General features: G+C 46.7%; 1 protein-coding gene across 6 annotated transcripts in view; it reads left to right on the top strand.

Moving 5' to 3' along the window:
* Positions 1-12,345, top strand: part of LOC115143318 (prickle-like protein 2) — a 111,333-nt gene extending 98,988 nt beyond the window's left edge. For all 6 annotated transcript variants that reach the window (XM_029683598.2, XM_029683595.2, XM_029683599.2 and 3 more), the window contains 6 exons: positions 409-522; positions 688-825; positions 1,512-1,715; positions 2,450-2,636; positions 3,781-4,641; positions 10,534-12,345. In XM_029683598.2, coding sequence (XP_029539458.1) covers positions 409-522; positions 688-825; positions 1,512-1,715; positions 2,450-2,636; positions 3,781-4,641; positions 10,534-11,447 — 2,418 coding nt within the window. In that variant the 3' untranslated portion in view covers positions 11,448-12,345. The remainder of the gene's footprint in view (positions 1-408; positions 523-687; positions 826-1,511; positions 1,716-2,449; positions 2,637-3,780; positions 4,642-10,533) is intronic.
* Positions 12,346-15,811: the final 3,466 nt, after the last annotated feature.

Raw genomic sequence — 15,811 nt, 5'->3', positions numbered from 1 at the left:
TGGTGGCTCTGACAGCTTACCGTAGTGGTGGCTCTGACAGTTTACCGTAGTGGTGGCTCTGACAGCTTACCGTAATGGTGGCTCTGACAGCTTACCGTAGTGGTGGCTCTGACAGCTTACCGTAGTGGTGGCTCTGACAGCTTACCGTAGTGGTGGCTCTGACAGTTTACCGTAGTGGTGGCTCTGACAGTTTACCGTAGTGGTGGCTCTGACAGCTTACCGTAGTGGTGGCTCTGACAGTTTACCGTAGTGGTGGCTCTGACAGCTTACCGTAGTGGTGGCCTGACAGCTTACCGTAGTGGTGGCTCTGACAGCTTACCGTAGTGGTGGCTCTGACAGCTTACCGTAGTGGTGGCTCTGACAGCTTACCGTAGTGGTGGCCTGACAAGTCTGTTTCTCTCCCGTCAGGTTCATCAGTACTACAGTTCCCTGCCTGAGGACAAGGTGCCCTATGTAAACAGCCCAGGAGAGAAGCACCGCATCAAACAGCTCCTCCATCAGCTGCCCCCCCACGACAATGAGGTGAGACCCCCTGCCTCACGGGCCCCTGGGCACACAGACGTTGGAAAGGGGTCATTTGTCACAGTGACATTGTAACGTATGTCTCTAGCTTAATAATTACAACAAACTACAGAGTTTGTGTTTCTCTGCTGCCATTTATTTTAACAATCTGTGTGTGTTTTCCAGGTACGTTACTGTAACACTCTGGACGATGAAGAGAAGCGGGAGCTCAAACTCTTCAGTAACCAACGGAAACGAGATAATCTGGGCCGCGGCAGTGTGAGACCGTTTCCTGTGACGATGACCGGAGTGATTTGTGAGCAGGTACACTGACTCCTGCGAGACTGGGACTGGTGCACTCACATGATAAGTAGGGCAGAGGCAGGACAGACATCTGGTAGACGTTATACATCAGTGGCTATAGTTGGTGAGATGTGATAGAAATACGTGTATAGTCACATCACTATGAGGGATCTAAAAAAACTTTAGCAGGTTATCAAAGGAAATTACTATGAAGGTGAAGGACATGCACATCTCCTTTGTGGTAGAATCTAACAGAATCGTAAGTACCCAGTGACATTTCTCACTTTTATTGTGATTCACCACGTGAAGTGCTCAGCTGACATTTAAAAGCAGCTCATATAATGGAGCCTCACATTCAAGTTAGGACCCTGTCTTTCACCAATGGTAGACTTGAGGGTCTTGTGTTTCCCCGACTGTTTGTAACCTTCTCCTCTCCCTCTTTCTCCCACCCCTCTAAATCTCTGCTGCACTCCCTGACCTTTCTCTCATTGTCACTCTTGTCTCCTTCACTCCATCTCCCTCCTTTCTCCCCTCCCTACCATCTCTCACTGTTAAACCCCACTCATTCCCACTCCCTGTACCTTTCTTCTCCTCTAATCTTCCTCTCCCCTTCCTCTCCCTCCTCCCTTTTTCTCTCTCCTCCACCATGTCTCTTTCTCCTCCCCCACCTCTCCCCTCCACCATCTCTGTCTCTGACCATCTCTCAGTGTGGGGGGCAGATAAACGGAGGTGACATTGCAGTGTTTGCGTCGCGGGCGGGCCACGGCGTGTGTTGGCACCCTGGCTGCTTCGTGTGCAGCATGTGTGACGAGCTGCTGGTGGACCTCATCTACTTCTACCAGGAAGGGAAGATCTACTGTGGTCGGCACCATGCAGAGAGACTCAAACCACGCTGCTCCGCATGTGACGAGGTGAGTGCATACCCCGCTAAACACACCCACAGGCACACAAACACACATACAGTACACCCACGCAGTCAAAATCCTCTCTGATACTAAACCTTTCATAGGTCTTCCCAGCAAATATTATATTGAATACTATGACACTAACTGGGCTCCCGAGTGGCGCAGCGGTCTAAGGCACTTCATCTCAGTGCTTGAGGTATCACTACAGACCCTGGTTCGATTCCAGGCTGTATCACAGCTGGCCGTGATTGGGAGTCCCATAGAGCGGCCCACAATTGGCCCAGCGTCGTATGGGTTAGGGTTTGGCCGGGGTAGGCCGTCATTGTAAATAAGAATTTGTTCTTATCTGACTTGCCTAGTTTAATAAAGGTTAAATAAAAATACATTTTTTTTAAAACTGCCATGCAAAACACAATAGATGATTTAGAGATGGGTAAACAGAAGAGACCTATATGGTGTTGTCTTGAAATACATTGCTATAATATGGGAATAATTAAGCATTGTTTTCAATTAGATCTCCATACACATGATCCCAAAGAGTGGGTTGTAAAAGTGGTGTAATACAGTAGGACAGTGTCTGTCAGTATGCAGGAGGGAGAGGTCTACAGCAGCAGGCAGTGAGGCCTTGATGTCTTTGTCCTGTCATTCTCTGTAATTGGGTGAGAAGGGCCTTGCCTCAGAGAAAAAGCAGCATGATAAATGATACCTTCCCCATCCCTCTTCCCTCTCTCCGTCTGTAGATCATCTTTGCGGACGAGTGCACGGAGGCGGAGGGCAGGCACTGGCACATGAAGCACTTCTGCTGTTTCGAGTGTGAGACGATGCTGGGTGGCCAGCGGTACATCATGAAGGAGGGCCGGCCCTACTGCTGCAGCTGTTTTCAGTCCCTCTATGCAGAGTACTGTGACTCCTGTGGGGAGCACATTGGTATGCCACACACCCAACCCATCCATCAGAGCCAACGCAGGGCCCTAGGTCCAATACGTGAATCCTATTCTTGAGAGCTAGAGCACTGGCATATGCAAAGCTAGATGATTTCACTGATGCTCTTTCAGCTGAAGGATTTCTGTAATGGTAATAGAGAACAGAGGAATGACCTGGATTTAGCTTGGAGAAACATTTCAGGGAGAAATTTGCAATGGTGCAGAGATGACCTGCTTTTAGCTGAGAGTAACTGTGGGTAGGACTTAATGCAACACTGGCATGCAGATACCATATTGTCCTTAAATACAGACTATGTGAACTTAAGACCGTTTTCACAAAGGGGAAAAAGATCAGTGTGTGAAATCAATACAATTTCAAATGTATTCAGCAGATACATGTTTCACACATTATTTTCTGTAGGTTAACCAACCCTGTTCTGAGTAGGATAACTTATTTTGGAGGGTAAACCCAGCACCGTATCACCAGTTGGCCCAGTGCAAGCTCTGTGTGTTCCTCTCAGTCCAGAGAGCTGCTGGTTTATCCCTCAACAGGATCCCCAGCTGTGATCTGGCATGGCCCTCAACAGACAGACATGCAGCTCTGTAATTATTTGTTATACAGGATAAAGAAATTATTTGAGTAAAACTGATTATACATTGAAACCATCAAAAAACACGTTGAAACCAGATGGCAGCCATTAGCCTAGGACCATTCTCCCCGGAAATTCCAAACATACTTCAAATGCAATGTGTTTATACAGTGCCAGGCATGGTACATAATGAGTAAACTCAGCTAAGTGTCATAGCCCCAAAGCCTTTCTTCACTCAAGTTTACTTATAATTTGCTACTACAATAAAAAATAAAAAATACAGTTTAGGGATGATATCGTTATCTTTTGATATGAGTTCTCCTTCTAGAATATTTAGCTCGTGTTTTGTATTTGATTAGCCTCAATTTGCCTAGCTGCTTATAGCACTTTCTCTTTCACATTCCCCAGCAACAGTATTTCTACAATGATTAGTCTTGAGGGTTTTCTGTTGCAGGCATTGACCCTAAGCATTACTGAGCAAAACAGTCAAATGTATTGGGAATTTTTCATGGACATTTTGGCTTATATGCTAACAAGTCTTTCCACTCTTTCCCGCAGGCATTGACCAGGGCCAGATGACGTATGACGGGCAGCACTGGCACGCCACAGAGGGCTGTTTCTGCTGTGCCCGCTGTAAGAGCTCCCTCCTAGGTCGCCCCTTCCTGCCCAAACAGGGACAAATCTTCTGCTCACGCTCCTGCAGCCTTGGAGGTGAGCCTAACGGGTCAGACTCCTCAGACTCTGCCTTCCAGAGCACACACTCCACTCGAGAGCCCCACCGCAGCTCCAAGGCTGGGAAGAACAGGGGTCAGGCGGGGCGGATTTCGGGCGAGGTGGACCCTCTCTCCTTACAGATGGACCTGCTGAGTCTGTCCAGCCAGACGCCCAGTCTGACCCGTGAGCCGCCCGCATGGAAGAGCCAGGGACAGGGAGGCGACACATACCCTTACGAGGGCCGATCAGACCACACAGCAACACCCACTCCACTCCAGCTGCTCAGCCAATGCAATGTCAGGACTGCTTATAACTCCACCTCCCCCGGGCAGGGCAGCCAACCAGACCCCAGGTCCAAAGAGACGGGTGTCCCCAAGAAGCCGCTCATCTCAGCCGTGAAGGGCCACTCTATGAATGAGAACTGGTTCCACAAGGACTCAGTCAACTACTACTCCCCCAAACAGAAACCCCAGCAAAGCATTGATGTACCCCACAGCTCCTCACCCCACAATGGCTTCTCTGACAAGCGCTCAGTCAGTCTGCATGTGTTCCAGAGGGAGAACCAGAGGGACAGGGAGGTGGGGCCTCCCCAGATGGGGCGCAGCAGGAACCCCATCAGTGCACTTAGCTTCACGGAGCAGCTCACTCCCCTAGAGCAGACACCCAGGGGTTCTATGGAGTCACTCACCCTGTCCAACGCTACAGGTAACTCATTCAAAATTCACCATCATGTGAAGATGAATTCATGTGATTATATTTGAAGCAATATATTTTACTGCTCAGGACATTTTATTTCTCACATAATACTGCAACCGATCTGGGGCTAACGAAACAAGTATCGTTCACATAAGAGTGTAATGTCTATTATATTGATGGTTATAACCGACTACTATCCTGATGTAGTAATGATATTCAGGGGAGTGCCAATTAGTCTGACAAATTGAGTATCATAACGAATATGGGCAATTTTCTGGATATCAAATCAAATCAAATCAAATTTATTTATATAGCCCTTCGTACATCAGCTGATATCTCAAAGTGCTGTACAGAAACCCAGCCTAAAACCCCAAACAGCAAACAATGCAGGTGTAAAAGCACGGTGGCTAGGAAAAACTCCCTAGAAAGGCCAAAACCTAGGAAGAAACCTAGAGAGGAACCAGGCTATGTGGGGTGGCCAGTCCTCTTCTGGCTGTGCCGGGTAGAGATTATAACAGAACATGACCAAGATGTTCAAATGTTCATAAATGACCAGCATGGTCGAATAATAATAAGGCAGAACAGTTGAAACTGGAGCAGCAGCACAGTCAGGTGGACTGGGGACAGCAAGGAGTCATCATGTCAGGTAGTCCTGGGGCACGGTCCTAGGGCTCAGGTCCTCCGAGAGAGAGAGAAAGAAAGAGAGAATTAGAGAGAGCATATGTGGGGTGGCCAGTCCTCTTCTGGCTGTGCCGGGTGGAGATTATAACAGAACGTGGCCAAGATGTTCAAATGTTCATAAATGACCAGCATGGTTGAATAATAGTAAGGCAGAACAGTTTAAACTGGAGCAGCAGCATGGCCAGGTGGACTGGGGACAGCAAGGAGTCATCATGTCAGGTAGTCCTGGGACATGGTCCTAGGGCCCAGGCCAGTTGAAACTGGAGCAGCAGCATGGCCAGGTGGACTGGGGACAGCCAGGAGTCATCATGTCAGGTAGTCCTGGGGCATGGTCCTAGGGCTCAGGTCCTCCGAGAGAGAGAAAGAAAGAGAGAAGGAGAGAATTAGAGAACGCACACTTAGATTCACACAGGACACCGAATAGGACAGGAGAAGTACTCCAGATATAACAAACTGACCCTAGCCCCCCGACACATAAACTAATGCAGCATAAATACTGGAGGCTGAGACAGGAGTGGTCAGGAGACACTGTGGCCCCATCCGAGGACACCCCCGGACAGGGCCAAACAGGAAGGATATAACCCCACCCACTTTGCCAAAGCACAGCCCCCACACCACTAGAGGGATATCTTCAACCACCAACTTACCATCCTGAGACAAGGCCGAGTATAGCCCACAAAGATCTCCGCCACGGCACAACCCAAGGGGGCGCCAACCCAGACAGGCCGACCACAACAGTGAATCAACCCACCCAGGTGACGCACCCCCAGGGACGGCATGAGAGAGCCCCAGTAAGCCAGTGACTCAGCCCCGTAACAGGGTAGAGGCAGAGAATCCCAGTGGAAAGAGGGAATCGGCCAGGCAGAGACAGCAAGGGCGGTTCGTTGCTCCAGAGCCTTTCCGTTCACCTTCCCACTCCTGGGCCAGACTACACTCAATCATATGACCCACTGAAGAGATGAGTCTTCAGTAAAGACTTAAAGGTTGAGACCGAGTTTGCGTCTCTGACATGGGTAGGCAGACCGTTCCATAAAAATGGAGCTCTATAGGAGAAAGCCCTGCCTCCAGCTGTTTGCTTAGAAATTCTAGGGACAATTAGGAGGCCTGCGTCTTGTGACCGTAGCGTACGTGTAGGTATGTACGGCAGGACCAAATCAGAGAGATAGGTAGGAGCAAGCCCATGTAATGCTTTGTAGGTTAGCAGTAAAACCTTGAAATCAGCCCTTGCTTTGACAGGAAGCCAGTGTAGAGAGGCTAGCACTGGAGTAATATGATCAAATTTTTTGGTTCTAGTCAGGATTCTAGCAGCCGTATTCAGCACTAACTGAAGTTTATTTAGTGCTTTATCCGGGTAGCCGGAAAATAGAGCATTGCAGTAGTCTAACCTAGAAGTGACAAAAGCATGGATTAATTTTTCTGCATCATTTTTGGACAGAAAGTTTCTGATTTTTGCAATGTTACGTAGATGGAAAAAAGCTGTCCTCGAAATGGTCTTGATATGTTCTTCAAAAGAGAGATAAGGGTCCAGAGTAACGCCGAGGTCCTTCACAGTTTTATTTGAGACGACTGTACAACCATTAAGATTAATTGTCAGATTCAACAGAAGATCTCTTTGTTTCTTGGGACCTAGAACAAGCATCTCTGTTTTGTCCGAGTTTAATAGTAGAAAGTTTGCAGCCATCCACTTCCTTATGTCTGAAACACATGCTTCTAGCGAGGGCAATTTTGGGGCTTCACCATGTTTCATTGAAATGTACAGCTGTGTGTCATCCGCATAGCAGTGAAAGTTTACATTATGTTTTCGAATAACATCCCCAAGAGGTAAAATATATAGTGAAAACAATAGTGGTCCTAAAACAGAACCTTGAGGAACACCGAAATTTACAGTTGATTTGTCAGAGGACAAACCATTCACAGAGACAAACTGATATCTTTCCGACAGATAAGATCTAAACCAGGCCAGAACATGTCCGTGTAGACCAATTTGGGTTTCCAATCTCTCCAAAAGAATGTGGTGATCGATGGTATCAAAAGCAGCACTAAGGTCTAGGAGCACGAGGACAGATGCAGAGCCTCGGTCCGTTGCCATTAAAATGTCATTTACCACCTTCACAAGTGCCGTCTCAGTGCTATGATGGGGTCTAAAACCAGACTGAAGCATTTCGTATACATTGTTTGTCTTCAGGAAGGCAGTGAGTTGCTGCGCAACAGCCTTCTCTAAAATTTTTGAGAGGAATGGAAGATTCGATATAGGCCGATAGTTTTTATATTTTCTGGGTCAAGGTTTGGCTTTTTCAAGAGAGGCTTTATTACTGCCACTTTTAGTGAGTTTGGTACACATCCAGTGGATAGAGAGCCGTTTATTATGTTCAACATAGGAGGGCCAAGCACAGGAAGCAGCTCTTTCAGTAGTTTAGTTGGAATAGGGTCCAGTATGCAGCTTGAAGGTTTAGAGGCCATGATTATTTTCATCATTGTGTCAAGAGATATAGTACTAAAAGACTTGAGCGTCTCTCTTGATCCTAGGTCCTGGCAGAGTTGTGCAGACTCAGGACAACTGAGGTTTGGAGGAATACGCAGGTTTAAAGAGGAGTCCGTAATTTGCTTTCTAATAATCATAATCTTTTCCTCAAAGAAGTTCATGAATTTATCACTGCTAAAGTGAAAGTCATCCTCTCTTGGGGAATGCTGCTTTTTAGTTAGCTTTGCGACAGTATCAAAAAGGAATTTCGGATTGTTCTTATTTTCCTCAATTAAGTTAGAAAAATAGGATGATCGAGCAGCAGTAAGGGCTCTTCGGTACTGCACGGTACCGTCCTTCCAAGCTAGTCGGAAGACTTCCAGTTTGGTGTGGCGCCATTTCCGTTCCAATTTTCTGGAAGCTTGCTTCAGAGCTCGGGTATTTTCTGTGTACCAGGGAGCTAGTTTCTTATGAGACATTTTTTTAGTTTTTAGGGGTGCAACTGCATCTAGGGTATTGCGCAAGGTTAAATTGAGATACTCAGTTAGGTGGTTAACGGATTTTTGTCCTCTGGCGTCCTTGGGTAGGCAGAGGGAGTCTGGAAGGGCATCAAGGAATCTTTGTGTTGTCTGTGAATTTATAGCACGACTTTTGATGTTCCTTGGTTGGGGTCTGAGCAGATTATTTGTTGCAATTGCAAACGTAATAAAATGGTGGTCCGATAGTCCAGGATTATGAGGAAAAACATTAAGATCCACAACATTTATTCCATGGGACAAAACTAGGTCCAGCGTATGACTGTGACAGTGAGTGGGTCCAGAGACATGTTGGACAAAACCCACTGAGTCGATGATGGCTCCGAAAGCCTTTTGGAGTGGGTCTGTGGACTTTTCCATGTGAATATTAAAGTCACCAAAGATTAGAATATTATCTGCAATGACTACAAGGTCCGATAGGAATTCAGGGAACTCAGTGAGAAACGCTGTATATGGCCCAGGAGGCCTGTAAACAGTAGCTATAAAAAGTGATTGAGTAGGCTGCATAGATTTCATGACTAGAAGCTCAAAAGACGAAAACGTCATTTTTTTTTTTTTTTTTGTAAATTGAAATTTGCTATCGTAAATGTTAGCAACACCTCCGCCTTTGCGGGATGCACGGGGATATGGTCACTAGTGTAGCCAGGAGGTGAGGCCTCATTTAACACAGTAAATTCATCAGGCTTAAGCCATGTTTCAGTCAGGCCAATCACATCAAGATTATGATCAGTGATTAGTTCATTGACTATAATTGCCTTTGAAGGAAGGGATCTAACATTAAGTAGCCCTATTTTGAGAAGTGAGGTATCATGATCTCTTTCAGTAATGACAGGAATGGAGGTGGTCTTTATCCTAGTGAGATTGCTAAGGCGAACACCGCCATGTTTAGTTTTGCCCAACCTAGGTCGAGGCACAGACACGGTCTCAATGGTGATAGCTGAGCTGACTACACTGACTATGCTAGTGGCAGACTCCACTATGCTGGCAGGCTGGCTAATAGCCTGCTGCCTGGCCTGCACCCTATTTCATTGTGGAGCTAGAGGAGTTAGAGCCCTGTCTATGTTGGTAGATAAGATGAGAGCACCCCTCCAGCTAGGATGGAGTCCGTCACTCCTCAGCAGGTCAGGCTTGGTCCTGTTTGTGGGTGAGTCCCAGAAAGAGGGCCAATTATCTACAAATTCTATCTTTTGGGAGGGGCAGAAAACAGTTTTCAACCAGCGATTGAGTTGTGAGACTCTGCTGTAGAGCTCATCACTCCCCCTAACTGGGAGGGGGCCAGAGACAATTACTCGATGCCGACACATCTTTCTAGCTGATATGCACGCAGAAGCTATGTTGCGCTTGGTGATCTCTGACTGTTTCATCCTAACATCGTTGGTGCCGACGTGGATAACAATATCTCTATACTCTCTACACTCGCCAGTTATATGATTATGATTCAAGTATTTTTTGTCATTATCAGTGATCAGGAGAAAAAAAATATGCCAACAAGCATCTTTCTCATGTCAGTCAGAAACAGAGTTTCTAAACCATGCGGTGCTCTATTTGAGTCAGTCATGTGTGTGCTCTGAATAACTGACTAGTTTTCCTGTCTGTAAAGAGAAGGGCGGGCGGGACATTGATTCTGCTGCTCTGATTTGGATAGTGTGAAGCTGTATTTCTCCATCCACTCGCTTCATAATTTCACTCGATCACTTTCCCTCACGTGTTTTCAGTCTGATCATTTAGATTTCTGCTGCTACTATGATAAATCACATGGCGAAGACGTTTGCTATCAAGCTATCAATGTGCATAATATCTAACAAGTGGGGCAAGGGTTGGGAAAAAATATGAAATGCTAATGCACATTCTGACTGAGTGACAGCAAACTTGGCTGCCCACTGCAAGTTGAGGACATATACACACCGACACACAGACACACAGACACACACCACACACACAGGCACACACCACACACACAGACACACATACACACCCACCCCTCTGCGCACTGCTCCTAATCTGCAGCTTTTTTGCTGTGAGAACATGCAAGGAGGTATTTTGCCCACATTTATTTGGGTATATTAAAACACTTCCGTTTTTCCTATCACGAGTACCATTCGATCTGACTATCAACTGTCAACTTACGGATACGAGTATAGCAATGTCAGCACACTCCTAATGACCATAATGAGGACAACTGATGAAGTTGACCACTGACTAATCCCTCTTCTCTCTCTGAAGGAACGTCAGCAGATGGAGGGAAGCGCCAGGAGCACCTGTCTCGTTTCTCTATGCCCGACCTGAGCAAAGACTCTGGCATGAACGTGTCAGAGAAGAGCAACATTGGCAACCTCAACTCCTCGGTCCAGTTCCACAGTTCTGAGTCTCTGCGCAGCCTGACCTCAGGCCAGCCCTACATGGAGCTGGAGCCCCCGGTGCAGGTGCAGTATCCTCTGCAGTACTGTGAGCCCCCAGGCCTGGGCATGGGGATGGGCCGCTTGCCCCCCGGCTTCACCTACCAGGAGGAGGACAGGGTCAGCCTGGTGAGCAGCGCTAATGCTGCACGCCTCCCGCCCATCAGCGAGCGCACCCGGAGACAAGGAGAGGGCCCGGACATGGCTGCCCCTGAAGACACCCCTCAGCGCCGTAAACACCACCACCACCGGTCCCGTCGCTCCAGACGCTCCCGCTCGGAGAATGCCCTGCACCTGGCCGCTGAGCGCAGGGAGAGGCCCCAGCTGAGAGTCAGAGAGGATTATGACCAATTCCCACCTCCCCGGAGCACCAGGGACCTGTTTGGGGGTGCAAGGGGGAGGTGCAGGGGGCCGGAGCCGTTCCGGCAGTGCCCTCGCACCACCTCTGACCTCACCCTGCAGAACCCAGGTGCCCACCGCCGTCTTGCCGGGCCCTACTCATGGGACGACTATGAGGATGAGTGGTGCTCCACCTGCTCTTCATCATCTGAGTCAGATGACGAGGGCTACTTCCTGGGAGAGCCCATTCCTAGGCCCGTGCAGCTCAGGTACCTAAGCAGCCAGGAGCTCCTCCACAAGTACAGCTCCACGGGGGTGGGCGGACCGCACCAAATGAGCGGCAGAGGAGGACAGCTGCACACCCGGAAACGCCGGAAAAGCAAGAATTGCATAATCTCTTAACATTCGGCACATGGCAAGAGTCAAGACAATGTGCCCTCCCTCCCTAGTATACACTAACATAGTTCATCTGTTCAGAAAATAAGTCTGAAGTTGGGTATTGTGAGATTGACAATGTTTGATATGCAGTTGGGTAAACCGTTGACAGAATGTTTTGCATGTTTATCCATTTAATGTTTCAGAATAAGATATCCTGAGTACTGATTATATTTCTCTGACTCTCACTCTGCGTTATGCTTGTCTGTCACCATGTTTATCAAAGACAATGTGCAATCGTAATAATAATGTCATTTCCATTCAGAAACAGTAAGGTACAGACAGTTTAGTAAGGTCCAGCTATTTCATGCAATGTGATTTAGGTGTATACCATTATACTCAAGTTTATAGGCTGTATATAACTAAATTAATTAATTCACTAAATTAAGGAAGTAATGTAAATACGATGTAAATGATGTCCCACATATTTTTATATTTTGTATAGAATCATTTATGTATTGAATATCTATAATGTAGAAATAGAAACCGCATGCCTGTTAATGTACTGATCTTGTCCTGTATTGGAATAAAATAGCATTTCAGAGAGAGATTGACAGGTGTCCGTACCCTCACTGGAGACTGGTGGGTTCATGTGAAGCTATGTCTACCACTGAACAGTCACGCTCACCATCTGCTCAGTGCTAAAATGAATGAGAACATGGCAAAAGCACACCTCTCTGTAAATGTCATTACCCCCATGAGGTCATGAGTCAAGTGTTACAAATATTGTGATTAATGGGCCTTTACGGCACTGTTTGCAAACAGATGTCTGTGAGCTCTAGCTGAGCTTATCATAAACCCAGATAAATTATGTGCTGCTGATACATCTCCATGAATTAATGCATTAAAAGCTATGCTAATGGGATTCATATGGTCTTCACTGAAGCACAGTTTGTAACTCACAAGCTATCTCCTCAATTAATATAACCTTTACATCCAAAATGACAGGAGTAGTTTACTTCTCTCTTGTCGTTTAATTTTCCAGTTTTCTACTTTTACACTTAGACAAGAGATCCAGGTTAAGTTTGTGTTTGAAAGGTGAAGTAGCAGGGCAATAAATTGGACTGTGTCAGTGTGGTCAGAGGATTACGCTAGCTAGGTCTCGGGCCCTCGTAATCTGTCCACTCCACACCCTCCCCTCTGCTGCAGGTCTCAAAACTATAGGTATTTAACTACACGCTCTAGATTAAAAGTGATTGAAGACCAATGCTACTGACATGTTGGGGGCATTAATATGTGTTTATGTAGGTTCCTTTTAGAGGCTGTCTTTCATTGTTCTTATGTTTTGCTGTGGTCAAATAACAAAGGGCGAGAGAGGAGTTCTCATTTTGTTGACTGTTATGACCAAAACAGAGGCCCCTGTTTTACTGAGCCCCTAGGCCACTGCCATTAAGTCATACCCGCAGAGATGCACATTGTCACCAAAGAAACGGAACACATGTTTCAAAACTCATCAGCGCACACAGCCTTACTTCATTAACCCAAACCATATATTTATTCATTTCGTTTACATATCTTCTCATCCCTGCGGGCCTTTACCCAAGGACAGAGGGGTTGTGCAGTCAGTGTGTGTGTCAATGGTTTGGCACTGAGAGCAAGTGTCTTTTCCATGTGCTTAATTAAAGCTGAGATGAGAGGCACCACAGATTGTAAACCAAATGCTTTCTGGGCTACACACCATAGAGGAGTAGATAATCCCTGAGTTGTGTTGATGCAGGTCAGTGGACTCCAGGAAGATTACACTGGAGAGAACAAACATCCCATATATGGCTCTGGGAAAGTGGGATACCTAGTCAGTTGTCCAGCTGAATGTGTCTTCCGCATTTAACCCAACCCCTCTGAATCAGGCTGCCTTAATCAATGTCCATGGTGCCCAGTGAACAGTGGGTTAACTGCCTTGCTCAGGCAGAAGGACAGATTTTTACCATGTCAGCTCTGGGATTTGATCCAGCAACTTTTCCGTTATTGGCCCAACGCTCTAACCACTAGGCTACGCTCTGGTAATATCATCTTTGTTATTTGTCTCACTGAATGTTGTGGTCCATGTATTTACACAGTACATTCTTATGGGAATGTGGTTTGAATACTTCTATACTTGTGTTTGTCATAGGGAGTTTGTATGGGGCTTGTGAAAAGCACAATGTGTCGAAGTATGTAACATTCAAAGCAACTTGAAAACAGCTTGTGTCTTTTCAATTTGCATTTTAATTGCAGAATGAAGTTGATCATGCCTAAGCTAATGACGATCACATATTTCAAATGAAGCTAAACTGCTGCAGGTCAACAGAGTGAAAAGAAGTGTGATTGACCACCTGTTACTGAGGAGACTGCTAACAAAGGCATGTGTGTTATAAACTCAGCAAAAACATAATCGTCCTCACTGTCAACTGTGTTTATTTTCACGAAACTCAACATGTGTACATATTTGTATGAACATAACAAGATTCAAAACCTGGGACATAAACTGAACAAGTTCCAAAGACATGTGACTAACAGAGATTGAATAATGTGTCCCTGAACAAGGGGGGTCAAAATCAAAAGTAACAGTCAGTATCTGGTGTGGCCACCAGCTGCATTAAGTACTGCAGTGCATCTCCTGCTCATGGACTGCACCAGAATTGCCAGTTCTTGCTGTGAGATGTTACCCTACTGTTCCACTAACGCACCTGCCTGTTCCCGGACATTTCTGGGGGGAATGGCCCTAGCCCTCACCCTCCGATCCAACAGGTCCCAGACGTGCTCAATGGGAGATGGGACAATGGGAGAGCCGGGCTCTTCGCTGGCCATGGCAGAACACTGACAATCACGCACAGAACGAGCAGTATGGCTGGTAGAATTGTCATGCTGGAAGGATGAGCCTGCAGAAAGGGTGCCACATGAGAGAGGATGTCTTCCCTGTAACGCACAGCGTTGAGATTTCCTGCAATGACAACAAGCTCAGTCCGATGATGCTGTGACACACCGCCCCAGACCATGACGGACCCTCCACCTCAAAATCGTTCCCTCTCCAGAGTACAGGCCTCGATGGAACTCTCATTCCTTCGATGATAAACGCAAATCTGACCATCACCCCTGGTGAGACAAAACCACGACTTGTCAGTGAAGAGCACTTTTTGCCAGTCCTGTCTGGTCCAGCGACGGTGGGTTTGTGCCCATAGGCGTCGTTGTTGCCGGTGATGTCTGGTGAGGACCTGCCTTTACAACAGGCTTACAAGCCCTCAGTCCAGCCTCTCTCAGCCTATTGCGGACAGTCTGAGCACTGATGGAGGGATTGTGTGTTCCTGGTGTAACTCGGGCAGTTGTTGTTGCCATCCTGTCCCGCAGGTGTGATGTTCAGATGTACCGATCCTGTGCAGGTGTTGTTACACGTGATCTGCCACTGCGAGGACGATCAACTGTCCGTCCTGCCTCCCTGCAGCGCGGTCTTAGGCGTCTCACGGTACAGACATTGTAATTTATTGCCCTTGCCACATCTGCTGTCCTCATGCCTACTTGCAGCATGCCTAAGGCATGTTCATGCAGATGAACGGGGACCCTGGGCATCTTTCTTTCTGTGTTTTTCAGTCAGTAGAAAGGCCTCTTAAGTTTTCATAACTGTGACCTTAATTGCCTACTGTCTGTAAGCTGTTAGTGTCTTAACGACCGTTCCACAGGTGCATGTTCATTAATTGTTTATGGTTCATTGAACAAGCATGGGAAACAGTGTTTAAACCCTTTACAATGAAGATCTGTGAAGTTATTTGGATTTTTACGAATTATCTTTGAAAGACAGGGTCATGAAAAAGGGTTGTTTCTTTTTTTGCTGAATTTCTGTTTGTCCTTCTGACTGACTCTCTCATGGCCAGTGTAGGGCTCATGAAGAGCATTCAAATGATTCTAAATAGAATGTCTGTAGCATGTGACTGCCAATTAACCAATGTTCCTGACATTCCATTGGCCCTGGCATGCACGGAACTCAGTCATGTGATGACGCTAAAGTTAGCAGACAGAGATTCATAGGATGAAACACAGAGAGAGTCTGAAATCCAGAGGCTGTTCCTGTATCATGACCATGACTGAATAAAACTAGCACGTTGTCCAGTGGTTAACACAGAACACATCTTTCTATTCTAGTGTGTCAGAGGCTGTTCTGGGAACACTAAGCTCTGTCTTGGTTAACTGGGAGGAATGCACATCATGGGTAGTGGCAATTTATAAGGTTATCAGCTGAGACATAAAGACGGATAATTCTCCTGTTTGCTGAGATCCCTGAGGAAGGTCAGAAGCTATTAAGTGATCTTCAAGGCCAGCACAGAGAAGGCGCCTGCCTATCTGCTGTATGTAGAGAGTAC

The sequence above is a fragment of the Oncorhynchus nerka genome, linkage group LG15 (genome assembly GCF_034236695.1).
Source record: "Oncorhynchus nerka isolate Pitt River linkage group LG15, Oner_Uvic_2.0, whole genome shotgun sequence".
In the NCBI taxonomy this organism is placed as follows: Eukaryota; Metazoa; Chordata; class Actinopteri; order Salmoniformes; family Salmonidae; genus Oncorhynchus; species Oncorhynchus nerka.
Note: the sequence above shows the minus strand (reverse complement) of the source record. Positions and strands in the feature narration are given on the sequence as shown.